At 36.3% G+C, this 17814-nt stretch overlaps 1 protein-coding gene across 1 annotated transcript in view; it reads left to right on the plus strand.

The window, feature by feature from the left end:
* tmeff2b (transmembrane protein with EGF-like and two follistatin-like domains 2b) overlaps window positions 1-17814 on the plus strand; it is a 68869-nt gene that overhangs the window by 34094 nt on the left and 16961 nt on the right. The window contains exons 4-5 of the mRNA XM_081380678.1: window positions 4410-4436; window positions 9362-9458. Of these exons, the coding sequence (XP_081236804.1) occupies window positions 4410-4436; window positions 9362-9458 (124 nt within the window). The remainder of the gene's footprint in view (window positions 1-4409; window positions 4437-9361; window positions 9459-17814) is intronic.

Genomic DNA, 17814 nt, shown 5'->3' on the forward strand with positions numbered 1-17814 from the left:
TTTGTAATATGATTTAGCAATACATTTCTAACATTTATAATGTGTTTAAAACTTTTTTTTAGAATTGCCTTTACAGGGACTTTAATTAAATTAAATGGTTATTTATATAATTAAATTAAATGCTTTTATATTATTTTCACAGTTTGCCATCTTCATACATTTTAATAATAGAATAAGTTGTATTATTCATAATATATCTAGGTAAGCCATGAAACTAGCTGATAGGTCCTTTACATGCAATCTGCTAGAAATCGCATCATTACAGCATGGCACAAGCTGATTGGCCTCTGCTGATACTGCAGCCAATGAGATTGCTTGTTGAACATTTAAATCGTCTGGTTCATTATTTGCTGTAAGCTAGTCCTGCAGGCTGCTCTCAGATTTTGTCTGAAACCCTCCACCTCCCCCAGCTCCACCGGCCTAGATCTGCTACAGGATATATGTACTGTATATATATTAATGCAGCAGCAGCATATGTCTGTTATCTATTAGCAATAGCAAGTCCATGCTTGCTCTGCAGCAGCAGAATTAATCAACAGCAGCAGCGTAATCCGCCAAGACACTAAACATTATCATTTTATAACATTTTATAGCAATAACATGCTAAAACTATTCAGAGAGATGTCATGATTGAACTAAAGCTAATTATTTTGCTATAATGACCAGCTGGCTCTACATTATCCCTTACTTAGGGTACGTTTACACAACGATGATGTGCTTAAAACTGAGATGTCTTTCCTTTTTTTCGTGTTTTCCGTGTACAGATGATACCATTGTCAAAACGATCCCCATTCACACGGATCCGCGAAAACGACTAAAAACCCTCTATTCTGCTGCCAGGCCATTAGATGGCGATGAAACACCGTCTTCTGAGATTCGCGTTTTTGTTGATTACACAGAGACCGTTTTCAAAAACTTGCACTTTGAAACCCGTTTTCAAAACTTTGCGTTTTCAGGCACCCAAAACGCTGTTGTCGTGTAAACGAATGGCCAAAATGCATTAAAAGTTTTACGTTTTTAGTTGAAAATGGTGTCGCGTTAACAGCCCCTTAGAGGGGTTAAGATATTTTTACAGAAAAAAAGACAAAAAAATACTGATTTAGAAAAGTACTTCTGCACTAGAGCAGGAGAGGCACAGTTTGGAATTAAAGGAATAACACATTAAGGCCTCGCCTTCCTGTGGCCATCTCAAACGAAGATTTATATTTGTTCTGGGCGGGGAATAATTGGTGGGGTGATTGATGGGAGGGCACAGAGCTATAAGCTGCTCCTCTCCATCATAACAAATTGATGAATGTCAGATTTTCCCAAAGCTGCCGTCAAGCCCAGGGGCGGATGGCGAAAAAGACTGAGAGCGAGAGAACACAGTACAGTCTAGTCATAGCGGCTGTGCCCTTGAACTTGAGAGAGAGAAAGTGGGGTTATCTGGGGCTACTTTTTGTTTTCACCTCAAATGAAACCACAAGAACTCCATTATTTATATTTTGAGAGGTACAGATGCAGCCGGAGGGCAGATTTATAAGTGTTAAAAATTGGAAATGAGGTGACAGCCAGCCTCCCTCCCCTTCCTCTCCAATGTATACATTTCCCTCGATAATTCTTGTTCTTTCACCCACTAGTTCTCAGTTCTACATATCAAATACATTAGGCCCATAACAGCTCAGTTTAAGTCCTGGGAATGTTCTAGAGTTAGAAGCCTCTGGTGTACGTTAGTGTTCTATAAATGCCTCTTTTAAGTAGGGCTTGTAAAGAAGTGCACTGTGCCACATTGACTTTTGTTTTGCATGATGTCTGTGATATTGCCTCTATTGTTCTCCTGTGCGCTGTCTGTGCAACCTTCACTGACTCAGATAAAGATTCATAAGGTGGCTATTGGGAAAATGGCACAACAGGTGAATTTGTATTTGTAATCTAAGCATAGGCAGTGACCATCTAACCTACAAAGTGACAGTTTTATTTGACGTTTGATCTATAAGCTTATTCAAGTGGCATAGCTCAAATCTGCGGGCGGTGGGGAGGGAGGGGTGGATATTCATATAACATATTTAGCTATATAAATTGTTTAAAATTAAAGGTGCTCTAAGCGATCCCGGGAGACGTTACTTCTTGTTGACATTCGAATTGTTGTCAAACAAAACGGAGGCTAGCTAGACCCTCCCTCCTCCTCATCCCGTCTCCTCCCTCCTCCCCTCCCTTCCAACATAAAGGAAAGTCAAAATAGTCACTACAAACAAAGTTTAGTTTTACTGATACTTCATTCAATGTGTAATGTCGCCAAGTTAGATAAATGCTTTTATATATTGCAAAACAGAATGCAGAAAAAGTTTATCGTTAAAATCGTCTCGCCACCTGAGGTTATAACTATAGCTCCCATACAAGGACGCAATAATAGCAAGATAACGTTAGCTTCGCGTTTCCCAGTGAGCATAAACAACGGCGGCTTCGTAAATTTTTTTTGTCAAAGTTGTCAATAGCCTACAAATGAACATTCAAATTCATAACAAACAGTGGCTGAAAACAATCGTTCACATAAATTGTCGCCCTACTGTGAATTTGCTTGATCATTTACAATAGAGATTGATCGCTGCTAGAAACATACATGTTGTATTCACCAAAGTTAACGCTGACTGCATAGATCTAGCTAATTACATCCTTGTGTTGGTTTGGCGAACATGAACGTCAGTTTAGAAAGAAAAATGGATTTACCTGTTCTGCAAAAGCAGAGCAACTATGTCGGATTGGAAGCCCTTCTGCCGGCGGAGTTCTCGCCACCTTTCGAAGGTTTTTCCGATGTAAATTCGGGACTTTGCGCGTTTCTTATCCTTGTCCCTCATCCTTGTCCCTCTTCTTTGCAATTTGTTCATCGGAACGTCGTCTCTTTGGTCGTGTGTCGGCCATAATTCAAATTTTCCCTCTTCATGCTTCTCTCTCCTCCACACCCCCTTCATGTGTACGCGCACTACACTAACCCCGCAAACCCCACCCTCCAACACTTCTTGTCGGTGATTGGCTGGAACCCTGTTTATTATGTTTCGTGGTGCGGGTGAGCCCAGTTTGTTTTTGTTGCCGTTTGTGGAGCCTGTGGTGTCTACAGAGACCACGTTTTTTTACAGTGTGTTCAGGGGACAGGCAGCTAGCGGATAGTGAGGAGATGTTTGCTGTATGTGATAAAAAATGTTTTGGCCTAAAAAACGCGTCGCATCACTTAGAGAACCTTTAATAAGATGCCAATAACTTAATAATTACAACGATAAATACATTATTGTCAATAATGAATAAAAACAAACGGTCACATTAATTTAAACTGGCCCAATTGGTTGTATTTGGGATGCTCCACCCAAAAATGAAAACTCTCATCATTTACTGTCCCAGATGAATATGGCTTTCATTATCAGATGAATAAAAAACAAAGATTTTTGTAATACTGATACATATAATATTAGTGTATGGGACCCCCAAAACCACACAAAGTGAACACGGTGGTAATGCAGAAGTTTAATAAGAATTAATCTCTTATGAAGCAAAATTATATGTGTGCTAATGCTAATTGCTAATATTTTAAAATGCTAATATTTTTCATATGACAGTTGGCCTGAAACAATGTTTTTTTTAGGTCAAAATGTTATAAATATTAGTATTTTTCTAAAACGCCTATCATTTTGCTTAGAATACATCAATTCATCAACTGGGGTCGTATGGATTACCGTTGTGTTCACTTTGTGTGGTTTATGAAGCGTCAACTTTGGGGGGTCCCATATACAGTACTTACATATGGACTCACATTAATTGATTATTTTTTCAAAAATCTTAATTTGTGTTTATCTGAAGAAAGAAATCCAGATACTTCTGGTGAGATTACTTTTTATTCTTATCACTTTAATTTGTATCCCCTTAATATTGACATTATGCAATTTAAATTTTCAATTTGACATTATGCATCTTTTTTGATTATTACTTAAACTACACCATTTTTCTTTTCTTTTTTAAAAAACTACAGTTTGCTTAATGAGGAAAGAGGGTTCAAAATCCCAACCTAATTAATTTTCATAAAATAAAATTGCAACTGAACTTGACAGCCAGTAATCAATAAGCATTCCACAAGAAAAAAGTTAGACAAAATGTGCACGGCTAAATAGAGGATGACAGAATTTTCAATTTAATGCAAATAATTTGCAAAAACAGCAACTCGATTAGACAGATGGATTTAGAGGTGTGACTGATTGTATCTATGAGTGTGCAAACTAATTACCAAATATATTGAATAATATATTGAATATATATATTGAATAACAGTATTGAATATATTGAACAAGTTACATTAAGAATTGGTTCAAAAACACAACTAAATCCGTTTGAATGGACACGGCACTTCTGTTCCAATCCTGACCATCTGTTTTTCTGCTTTGTAGATGCTGGCTCTGGATCAGGGAATGATGGTGAGTATTTTCAACTCATCTCTAATTAATACGGAGCTTTACAATAATGATCTCATATCTCGCTTTGTCTGTTCACATCCGCACACACATACTGTAGATGCTCATACTGAGTACGGATGACTGCAGCTTCTGTCCGCCTCTCTTGATAGATGTGAATATGCCAGCGGTACTTATGATGTGAATCCAGGATGAGGAATTTCACTCTAGAACATGGCTAATTAAAAAGAGATACAGGATGGGGTGATGGGAAGATCTAAAAAGAGAGAAACAGAAGAAAGAGAGAGGGACGGATGCTCTGAAGTGAGGGATGATATATATATATATATTCTGAAATATTAGGAAAGTTCGACTGATCAACTGGGGATGAATGTGAAACAAGGAATGGAGAAAGATAAACTTTGAAATAGTAGGCATTTTGATACTTACCAAGTCACATGTTTATATCAGAACATAATTTGTATTTTTGATCAAGTTTTGTGTAAAAATGTATTCACTTTCGATAAAGTATGTGTGTAAAGTATATATAATTTATAAATAGTATGCGTGTACTGTGCATGTGTACACAGTTATTGCATACAGGGAATACACACTCCGCTGACACTGGGGTGGTACTCTTTCAAAAGGAACTAATATGGACCATTTATGTACTAATGTATACCTTTACTAAAATGTACTAGTATGCACCCTTAAAGGGATAGTTCACCCTAAAATGAAAGTTAAGTCATCATTTACCCACCAGGGTGTAGCCATTGACTTCCATAGTAGGAAAAAAAATATATTGAAGTCAATGGCTACCGTCAAACGTCAGGTTACCAACATTCTTCAAAATATATTATTTTGTGTTCAACAGAAGAAAGAAACTCTTGCAGGTTTGAAACAATCTGATGGCGAGTAAATTATGACAAAATTTTCATTTTTGGGTGAACTATCCCTTTAACTTTTGATAGGGTACTGCTCCACTGCAGTGTGCTCTGCTTGACTTTCCATTTCCAAAATGAACGATAATTACAGCCATGATTTTTTTTTTTTATCAGACTGCAGGCATTTATGAAATTCTTACATTTAAAAAAGCAAATTGCTAAATAAAATGTTTTCATTTCCATGACATCCATGTTTAAGGAATATTGCCTACTGTTTCAATTCCTATTTAAAAAAAAAATAGTGGACACTATATATTGTACACTGTGCACTGTATCCTGTATACTGTATGTAGCATGAAAGCAGAATGTGCACACAGTAAACAGTGGACACATTTATTTGAAAGAAATAAAGCAATCATCAAACATTGGTCCACATGTATAAGTCCATGCACTGGATTAAAAACTGGGTTGCTGTTGGAAACAAGAGGGCAAACATAACCAGTTAAAAGGAAATGATGAGGAATTCAAGATCTCCTTATATAGTTTGACTGTTTTTTTTTTTTTGTTTTTTTTTAACTGTAAAAGACATCATTAGAGATGTAAAAGCATGTGTAAAAATAATAAACTTAGGATCTGTAATTGCGTGTGAATTTTTCAGTAGTCACTGGCTGTCTCAAAAGGTCATGGCAAACAAGGTCAAATTTTAAATAGTTTAAACTTTAAATAGTTGCGAGCGACACAATACAATGCTTGACTGGCACACTGCCACAGGAGGTAATAGCTGATGTTTCTCTCTTATAGTTCTATTTATTGGGCAATGCTGATGCAAGTCATGTGAAAGACGAGACGTACAGGTGTGCGTACTGTGAAGTACAACTGTCTCCATGATTTTGTGTTTCGTACTTTTGTATTCATTTCTGTAAGGACCACTATCGTCAAATATGATATACTGTATTTAGCATACAGTTGGATTGGTGGTATGGTTCAGTTCTGGGCAAGAACTCCCTGCGCATCCATGCAGCCTAGCATAGATAAGAGCAGGGAGAGCAGCGGCAACCCCCCTTAGGGTAAACAGAACAGAACCAACATGAATGTATTGCAGATATAATTAATTAATAAAGATTTTAATGTACAACATAATTTGAGATATTAGTCTGATTCAAAGGGGAATCAGAATGCCAAATCCTGAGTGACGACAGGAGGAGCTGGGGATGGGGCAGGGTAATTTGCTCCTGAGAAATGCGATTGCTGTTGATAATACTGAAGGAGCTTATATATATGGATGATGTGATAGGCGTCGTATTCTTATAGGTAGACGTGGATCAGCTGAGAGTCATCTGATGCGAGCTTGACTAATGTGATCTGCCAGAACTAACGCTATGCTTGATTTTCTATAATTGCACTAATATTTTTGTGTGCCCCTAATATGCTATTTTGAAGGTTCCTAATTTTGTTCCTACAATGCATTTTCATGCATCAGAGGTAAAAAAAAAAATACTTTAATTTTCTCATTATATATATTGCACATCACCTCATTTCTCAGAGACTGAAAACGGTTAGTTTGAAGATTCAGGCTCTCTAAACTCCTCCTTTCCGAGAGCCTACTCTGCTCTGTTTGGTTTGATTCCTTCATATGCTGATTTGATGCTTAAGAAACATTTCTTAATCGTGATGTACTTTCTTTTATGGAATAGAAAGAACCCAACTGTTGTTGGACAGCTAGTAAGCCACCCTGCCCATCCCTATTACTGATCAGGAATTGATAAACAGGGACTGGGAAAAAAAAAATAGAAGAACGGAACAATAGAAGAATGTGGCTCAAAGAGCAAAGAACAAGAAATTGAGGATGAGAAGAAAATAATTGAAATAAGAGGATACAAAACGAAAGCAGATAGATAAAGACATGTGAAAGCCATACAAGAGTGAGAAAGCGTAGAACAAGTGAACAAATGTAGCCACTGTGGGAGAGAAATAGAAAAGGGCAGGAAGGGAGATGGAGGGAGGGGTTCAGCTGCTTAGAGACTCAAGAGAAGAGTTTAGCTTGAGGAAAGCATTTCCCCTCCTCCAGTAGGATCAAACATGTTTTAATGTCTGAGTGTAAATCATTGATGAACTCTGGCTCATACATTCTAAATCAAACACATACACACTCAGAATCAGATATGTTCTATCGACGTGGAAACAGCACTTCCTTCTTGCTCTGCCTCACATAACTGAGCAGCGATATGCAAGAATTTTCAAGCACACACACACACATAAAGGTAGTGACAAAAAAGACTATTTTATGAATACTGTAAATTTGGACACTCTACTTTTTTTCACCTACTAAATAGTAGGGAGGTAGACATATTCGTATGCAGGTACGAATTAAAAACTGCTATTTTAGTTTTTTGTCAGAAATAAATTATTGAAAAAAAAAAAAAAAATCTTGTGTTCAGAACCATGTCCTGAGTATAGACTACAATAATGATTTATATTCAGAGCTGTCGGGTTCGATTTTGCGATTGTAGGTCCTCAATACCTCAAACTATCAGATTCATCATACAGCATGATGAACTGATGTAAAAATGTGCTTCCTCAAGTAACTCACAATTGACTTTGAACATACTAACATTCTGCATTTGAAGCGACAACAAGAAGGTGACTTTCACAAAGTGCAAATCAACCCATTGCTAATATCTCCATTTTAGTTAGCTTTTAATTAGCAACTTCACACACTTCCTGAATCTGAATGTGAACACAGTGCAGCAGCTCAGACCTGACACTTCATACTCCATAATGTGTGGAAAATCAGGCCGTTCCTTTACACCCACTCAAACCAGCTATTTTCTCAGGCTAAAAGCTGCTGCTTGACCCATATTTAGCCTTCAGAAGCCCTCACATGATATGTTTACTTAGATCTTTTCATTTACTGCCAACTGCTGCTCAAGCACCGTAAATTTGCAATTAGCACTGCCCTAATTGAAGTTTTTTAGTCATGGGCACTATTAAAGCTTAGAATACATTGCAAATGCATACCGAACACTGTTTGTTTCTTTGGCATAAAACCACTAAGGTGAGGTGTCTTGATCTCTATGTTATTGAACTGGTGATAATGTCAGATTTTCATGCAGGCGAGGGCTAAAGGAAGAGTATCTGGTTGTTTGCCATCAATAACCCATCACAAATCTCTTTTACGGTTACATTTTTATTTTGCAGAGGGGCAAATTGGCTGATACTGCAGCCAGCGGGCTGGTCCCCAGCAATAATCAACCAATTATTTAATCATACACCTCATGGTTTCTGCTGTGATCTACATATGGTCATCTAGAAACCCGAGACATTCAAATTTTCACATCCTATAGGATTACATTCGCTTTTTCTGTAACACTTTACAATAAGGTTTAGATAACTTATTGTTTAGAAATTACAAACCTTCTATAGCATTTGTTAATCTTAGTTAATATAACCTACTTATGATGAATTTTGATTCATTGCATGGCTTTCTATTTTACCACCTGTATTATTATCATGGTGGTTATCAGCACATTGTAAGGTACAACCCAGACAGCAACATAGTGTCGGCCCAGATCCGGGATTCAACGGGTACCAGATGTGGGCCGGATCTGGGCCAACACTGTGTTGCTGTCTGGGAAATCAGACTTTGGTAGTTCAAGCAGATTTGTATAAACATTAAATTACTTGATGACATATCCGGTTAAAAGTTGTAAAATATGCAGGTACCAATATGCCATCCTGTAACACCTGAAACATTGTCAGCATATTTTTATTGTGGATTTTTTTTACAGTAAATTTTACAGGATATTTTGAAGTAGGCCTATACGTGCATGTACCATTCTGTGATGGAGCGGAATTCTTTTCGGAATAAAATGACAAATGTATTTGTGTTGCCAAAGCTTATTTGAAAAACAACAGCATCAGTTTCAGATTATTTCATAAACCAATAAAAGAACACTGAACTCTTTTATCTGAAAGGAAACAGGAACATTTTATTCCTCATGATATGATGAATCCTTTAAGATCTCTCACTCACTTTTCTCTCTCTCTCTCTTTCGCTCTCACCAGTTAACGAGGGTTCTGCAGAGATCAGTCAGAAGGAGACATCAACGTGCGACATTTGTCAGTTTGGGGCAGAGTGTGACGAGGATTCTGAGGACGTGTGGTGAGTCACAAACACACGCCACAGCTTTTCAGGGTCCTGACGTTCTGTTCCTCAGAGAACCGGAGGGCTTTAGGAATATGGGGCTGTGTCTAATGGTATGTATCAGATGCAGAGTCTTCTGCAGGCCTGTTTCTCTTGAGTTTCTGTTCTTCCTGGCACTGATTCTGATGGCTGATAAAGTCTACGGCATTTCACTGTGATACATTACAGCGCATAGCCGAGGGTGTGTGCTGTGTGGTGTGCGCTGCAGTAAATAATCTCTATTCGATTGTCCTTCTCTCTGTCTTTCCGTCTCCTTTCTTTTTTATTCTTCATCTCTCTCTTGCTCCCCTTTTAGCTTTGCAATCTCTCTTGTGGTATCTATCCCTTATCTTTAGTGAGGTTTATGATTAAAGCAAGAAAAACAATTTGCCAGTAGGGTAAGTAAAATAAACTGAATTCTTGATAAGTAAATTGATCCTGTTTTGAATATTATTAGATATTTTTACTGGAAATCAAGAAAAAAATTAATTTCAGCTGAACAGGAAACTAATTTCAGTGGTGAATACACACACACACACACACACGCACACACACACACACACACACACACACACACACACACACACACACACACACACACACACACATATATGGATGTTATTTTATTTCATCTACTTGGCAAGGCAACACTTCTCGTTTTCATTTAGTTTAACTTTATGTACTAAAGTAACTAAAACTGAAATAACATTATTAAAAACTATATAGACTTTAAAAAAATAGTAATAATAATAACAAAAACAATAAATTTAAGTGAAAATAGAAAAGTATTATAGTATCTCAATACTATACTCAATATGATACTAAAATAACTGTCTAAAATCTACAAAAAAAATAAACTGCGTGGAGTCATCAAAAATAAACTGTGAAGGCATGGTATAAAAAAATTCAAGACTGTTTAACTATGACCTTCATGTATAAATAATAATAAACAAAAAAACAATAAATAATAATAAAACCAAGCCCTGACCATTTATTTGAACTTAGTAGTAATATCACTCTTATATAGAGAATTTATTGTCTCACTCAAATTGAGAACACATTCAATTTGCCTGTAGGGTAAGTAATAAACTTAATTCAAGTAAATTGATTCTGTTTTGAGAACGCTGAGATTTTTTTTACTGGAAATCAGGACAAAAATACTCAATGATAGATCAATTATCAAATAGTCAATGATTTTTCCAGTTCATATCAGCAGAACAGGAAACTAATTTCAGAGGCAGAGCAAGTTATTACATTTTGATGAAAAATTTATTTACAAAAAAGTCTATTTTTAATGTCATTTACCAACCTCCCTTCTTGCCGCATGTATAGCAAAATTCCAGGTCAGTATTCTGACCCTTTTGTAATCACTCTCACATGGACAAGGTTTCAGGTTTCTCTTTTCTGTTTCATTTCAGCCTTGTAATTTATTTAACCCATTGACTAACATGTTGTCCCTTGGCATTCTGTGGCATTCTGACCAGATTGTAAATGTTAATTGTATTGTCGCCGGACTGTTTGGGCAAGTTCTCTGTCAGTCTGGAAAGATGATGGATTATTTCCTTGTACGAGACCCATCGTTCAGGACAGTGGACAGGAAACCCAAGAGATGGAGGGGCAAACGAGTGCACGTCTCTGCTGCAATCCCATCTTCAATTAATAGAGTTCCTCTTCCCTCGCAGACAGATTAAAACCTCAGGACCATGGGAGGGCAATTACCATTCAAATATCCCTCATGGTAATACACTAACCAGACAGATCAGAGGGAGAGGGAGAGAAGATAGAGATGTGAAAAAAGGGACGGGTAGGATTGAGGGAGAAAATGTCAGAAAGAGACAGAGATGAAAAGAGGGAAATGAGGCATTTCAGGCAGTTCATGTGTGTGAGTGTGTCTACGGTAAGGTTCATGATGTCGGTTAAAAGAGGGAGGGAAGAGGGAAAAATGAAGGCCCTGAAACTCTTAATAAATTAATTTCCTTGTTTGTTTTCCAGCAAATGGTCAGTGAAAGAGATGCTTAACCTTCAACAGTCCTCAAGGGGGGTCAGACTAAATATTATATGAGCTATTTTCTATTTATTCATTATTAATAAGTTTTTAATTTTAGCAGTCCTGTCACTGAAATTTGGAACATGTCTAAATACAGTTTATCGTAAAACCCTGATTTGCAATAAACAAAATAAACATTGTAATTAAATAGATAAAATATATTTGGTTTACTGATAAGCTTATATTGCCCATAAACTAAAGAAATGGCTGCGGATATTTGCTCTAAGTGTAAATAGAAACAAAAAGTATTTTATTTGCACTATGTGTAAATAGTTGATAGATGCTATTTATACTTAGTGCAAATATTGGCAGATATTTGCACCTCAGAGTGTTGTAGTATATTATAAAACAGTATAACATTATAACAACACATTCAGTGTATATGATTATATTGAATAAAATCCTAAATGGATGCCGCCTTATTGGGGCTTTGCTTGACCCTGTTCCTAAAGCCCTCCACTACACCTACTCCTAACCCTTAACCCAGTAAACGCTTATTCCCACTATTATATTTTCATTTAATTTTTTTAATAATTCCTTAATGTTTATTTAAAATAAACACCATTCCGAGTCGATATGCAATGGAAAAGGGAGAAGAATGAGTTTGGAAAAAGGCGGGTAATGCCTGTCATGAACAAATTTCTTTTGTAATTTCGCCTGGCTCAATCATATTTTGGTGGTGTAAATAGCCTCTGCCAACAAGGCGGGCTATTTGCAATTGGTATAAATAGACACTCCATAAATAAATATATTTGCTTGTTATTTCATGCATCTAACAATTTTAAGGAATGTTACATATTCTATTTTCTGATCAAATTGGTTAGATTACTGCAGTGAACTGAATATCAATTCATCATGTGAAAATGATGACTACTTTTTCTTATGTTATGTTAGATAATAGTATATAGTTCTCAATACAAAAGCATGGGATTTTTGCCTCTAACAATTTAGAAGTCATGGAAAGTGCCAGGAACTACAAAATCGTTACGTAAAAAAAAAAAAGAATGATTTTTTTTACTCCTGCCTGACTTCCTTTTCATTACTGACCAAAGATAATGTCATTTAGCAGCTCTACAAAAGACCTGTGCCACACCTGCCAATTACATGTCAGAACAGCAGCTCAATTTGTCACTGTGAAATCAGAGGCTTATTCTTCTGCAGTCACACCTCTCCCTCATTCTGCTGATTACTCTGAAAGATGCGTTCTGCTTTTTCTCTTTCAGGTACACAATGTCTAGAGAAAGTGTAGGTGCTTCTTAGTTTTCACAGCTTTTAAAATTCACTGTTCCTTGAAGTTCACTTATAATGTTAATAAAGATTTTTGCACTAAAAAAACCCATATGCAAGAAAAAAAACAATTTACAGACAGCATTATGAAATCATTTACTTACGGTTTGTGATGCAGCTGCTGTCAGATCCTGTACAGTTGGCTGCATGCCTCATTTTTCAACAAAAGTTTCTTCGCTAACTCTCCATTACACTTTGCCTCGCTGACAGAACAAAATGCTTAGAACAAACATATAATCCTCAGACACGATCTGGGACAGTTTTAAAGTCCCCCTGTAGTCGATCATTTTACCCTTAAAACTCATCTTTGATCACCAAAATTACACATTTAAGCATTTTTTCCTTGAAAAAAAATCTACAGCCTTGCCTCATTTAGTATATGCGGTTCTATGAATATGCTAATAAAGATTCACTCGTTGACGATCACACATTGACGTGATTGGTTGCAAGGTAGTTGGTTACAAGGTGATGCTCACATCCAGTGTAGGCAAATGTCTGCCATTAAACGACTGAATGCCAGTAGGCGGACTCTATGGTGCGATGATGTATAGCTATTCGTCGATGTCTTGCTCTGGAGGCAGGCATATGCAAATGTATTTGACCGTGTGACATCACAGGTCACCCAATATCAAAAAAAGCTGTTTTTTAAGCTTGATTACATAAATGCTTTTTTATTGGATGTTTTAAAGCTCCAATATGTAACAATTTTGTAATAAAATTTCCGAAAATAACTTGCACAGTGTGATATATTTCCTCCAGTTGTGTACTTATTTCAGAGAAATTCCGATTTTAAATAACTGTCCGTCCCGGAAAAGAAATGTCGCCTCTCAGTGACGCAATGTCCGCACTATCCTTTTTTTCCGGTGTGGACCATGTGATATTCCACCACACCGGAACATCACATGGTCAAATGCGGAAGTGGTGGTTATAGCGTTATAGCCATAGACTGTATGGTTATAGCTGTTATGGATCACGATTACTCTTTGGCGAGTATTGAAGTGCCAACAAAACGAAAGCGTCCATATTCGGATACACGCAGACTGTGTGACAAACGGAGGAATAAAACCCGGATAAATATCGGCCAGGCGTTTTCGAGATGGAGAGAGCTGTGCGACAATCTTGGACTTGACAGAGACTCTGCTCTCGCGAGTGTATTGATAGGTAAGCAAATAAATATTTTTTTTTATTGTACAATTAATGTAATAGTTACAGTAAAGATGATTTTAATAGGTATGAATTACACCACATGCCTGTAATAATATAGCATAACATTTCACGTTCCATGCAGTTCATTAATTATGATGACATAAAATAATACGATCAGACATACAGATAATACAAAAACAAATAAATGATGTGAAAACGCATTAAAAACGACATCTCCCATCGTCACCTCCTTCATAGCGTCATCAAGCTTCGCCTTTGTTATTGTTGGAAACTGCGCCCTCGAGTGGTGAAAAAATATTACATATTGGAGCTTTAATGGTACAAAGACCTCTTATATGTCAAAAAAAGATCAAGGCAAATTTAATTTCTCATGTCATGACCCGTTTAAACAATTGATAATACAAAATAATTTTGAGCAGCAAATCAGCACATTAGGATCATGAAGGATCATGTAACACTAAAGACGCTTTACCATCACAAAAATAAATTCGATTTTAGAATATACATAATTTATAATAAACAGTTATTTTACAATATTGCCTTTTTTTTTTACTATCTTACCAGCCCCAAACTTTTGAACGGAAGTGAAAAAATACATAGGCTACAGAATATACACAAAATAAGAAAGTAAATGTATAAAAACTTAGCCTGTTTAATAAGGGTCAGAGTGAGGTGGGAAATGGTTGTGTTTTGTTTTGGTGCAAGAAAGTATGACTAACATACTTTAGCACTGTTTACACCTGGATTGGATCACAAGTGGCAATGCTAAATACAGGTGTAAACGGGGTCTAAAACACTTTGAGCTTGTCCAATTTCAACCACTTCCAGAGGTAGTAGAAAACGCATTCGACCGGATTACATTCGTAGTGTAGAATGTGTTCGAACAGCCACAAAAGACAGTCTCCTCTCCACCTACTGACCCCGCCTACTGCTTAAACATTATGGGAAGAGCTCTAGCCAGGCGGGATTTAAACTTTGTCGACTGAAGACCCAAGTTTGGTTTGAAGACAATATACATACCAAGCACAATGTTCTTTCATCATTCCTGATTTCTAACACACACTCACAGCATTTGGGCTGGTCTTGCGACTGTCGGAGCAGAAACAAAAGCTTCTGATCTCCATATGTTTTTCCATTGTCTTCGGTCATGTTTATATGTAAATTGCGTGAGTTTTTTTTGTCCATTATATCAAAATATCTGAAAAAGCCCATACATTTACTCACCTATAGACCCTCCCTTCAAAGAAATCAGGGCAGAAGTGGTTGAAAGTGGACGAAAGAGACGGATTAAAACACCAGGTGTAAACAGGAATGTGTCTCCCTCGTCTACTTGTGATCTGATCGACCAAAACGCATCTTAGAACCAGGTGTAAACAGAGCGAAAAACAGCAATGCATTTATAGAAAATGGCCTGTTAGAAAATGTTTGTGTTACAGTCGCTGTAATTTTTGTGGTTTAATATGCAGGGAATCTAATATACCAAATATAGCTGCTCCAATTCCACGAGATTAAGTATATCTTTGAGAGTCATGAAATCCCTGCTGATCCTTTCTAAGTTGCTTTCATCAATTATATTTTTGGAAAGCTGTGAAAAATGAGAAAATATAGTTTACATCAGCCAAAGCGAACAGTGAGTGTGCTAGATTGATTTGCAGAGCTGTAATTCCAGACGTTATAGAAGTCCTCTCTCCATCACTCTCTCTCTTTCTTTACCTTTCATTCCCCCTGGAATCTATTTGTATGTGCGTGTTGTGTCTGATAACCAATTAGCAGCTACATCTGCGCGCATTGATGGTCCTATAGCAGAGAAATCCAGCTCAAGCCAACAGTAATCAATTCATACCCTCTAATCACATTTACTTCAGCTCAGTGGAAATGCAATTAATCTGTTTCAAAGCATGCTCTTTGAAGAATCACATCTTGTGTGTGTGTGTGTGTGTGTGTGTGTGTGTGTGTGTGTGTGTGTGTGTGTGTGTGTGTGTGTGTGTGTGTGTGTGTGTGTGTGTGTGTGTGTGTGTGTGTGTGTGTGTGTGTGTGTGTGTGTGTGTGTGTGCATGCATGTGCGTGTTTTTGTGTCAAATGGTTGTGTGAGAACATATGTGTGGATAAGTGAGTCAGACGTGGTTCATGTTGCTTTGTCTTGCGTATGTCTTGCCAAATGCTGCCAGGTCTGGTCTGTTATCCTCTGGGCATATATGGAGGGATTAGAAATATTACAGAGGGGTTTTATAAATCAATACCAGACTCAGAGATGAAGTGCTCGCCAGTAAATATATTAGACAGATGAGATCTAACAAATGTATGTGGTCTAAGAGCGTTTTGTCTTTCTCTCTCTCTCTAAGAATTTGTAAGTGTGCCTGTATGGTAATTACTATAGTTATACACTTACCAATGCCAGACAGACACACACAAACACTTTCATCTTATTAACTAGCAATATGACTGTATATAAAGTTCTTTTATACTCAATGTTCGAAGTGTTTGGTACAAAAGCCTGAAAGCACATCTGGGATTCAAACAAACATTACATCTTGAAAATAAGCATACCTATAAAACAACCAATTTTAGTATTTTTATTATTATTATTTTTTAATACAACCAAATAAACATATTGATGTGTGTGTGTGTGTGTGTGTGTGTGTGTGTGTGTGTGTGTGTGTGTGTGTGTGTGTGTGTGTGTGTGTGTGTGTGTGTGTGTGTGTCCATTAGTGATGTCCGGCCTAAGAAAAATCTACACACTTTACTCAAATATTATTAAAAATTTGTTAAAGATTTTGTAAGCATACTGCATAGTTTTGCTTTGAGTCAATTGTTTTATTTGTGATAATGCAATGAAACATGCCAAATCGTGAATAATTTTTGGCCAGGGTGTCATGAAAAAGAAATTAAGAACAGATGCAAAAACAGGAGAACCAATGAAATTGTATTTGATTAACTGATTCACTGATTATGTTGTAGTCAGTGTATGCTTTGTCCTGTGAGCTTTTTTTTCTAAGCATTTTATGCATATAAAATAAAACCTGTAGCTGTAGTTTGCCTTTTTTGACAAGTAATATTGTCAGATAAAAACCTTAACCAAGTTAATGTTTTGTTCTTTCCTCATAATTAAAATAATCAAAAAATATTTGAAATAATTTCCTCATATATTTATGGTTTAATCGAACTTGCATTCATTAAAAACATACCCCCATATAAATCAGAATTGTTTTAATATTATTTACTATTACACTATATATTAATATTTTGATAATAATTTTATATAATATTATTCAGTAATTTTAGTTTTAACTTTTACTATTTTTTGGTTATTTTGTCTGTTTTATTCTTGTTTTTCAAAAAATAATTCTGTTTAGTAATTTTATACTTCAACTTCACATTTTATTTCAAATAGTTGCCAAGGCAATTTTTATTTTATTTTTTACATTTCAAGTTGTCTTTTAATATTTATATTTTAAGTAACAATAACTACGTATTTTGAATATTTAGTTTTAGTTAACAATAACAACATTGATCTTAATATATTTTTTAAAATCTTTAAAGCAAGAACAGAATGATTCCTTATCTAATAATACATTTTTAATAAACTTTATAATAAACTTTTGCTAAAACAATCATATATTTAATATGAGACCACACAGGCAAACAGATGGCAATATCGTAATTCATCCACATAGATAAATATCTCAGGCTGCAAGTAGGAGAGGGAGAGACGATGCTCATTCTGCCAGGATAGCAGAAGTCTCCATTAATGGGGTGTCTGGCAGAACTGTGTGTTTAGATAAATAAATGAACAGATAAACTGCAAATGCAATGCAAAGTAAATTGAAAGATACT

The sequence above is a fragment of the Scardinius erythrophthalmus genome (assembly GCF_964197995.2).
Source record: "Scardinius erythrophthalmus genome assembly, chromosome: 12".
Taxonomy (NCBI): Eukaryota; Metazoa; Chordata; class Actinopteri; order Cypriniformes; family Leuciscidae; genus Scardinius; species Scardinius erythrophthalmus.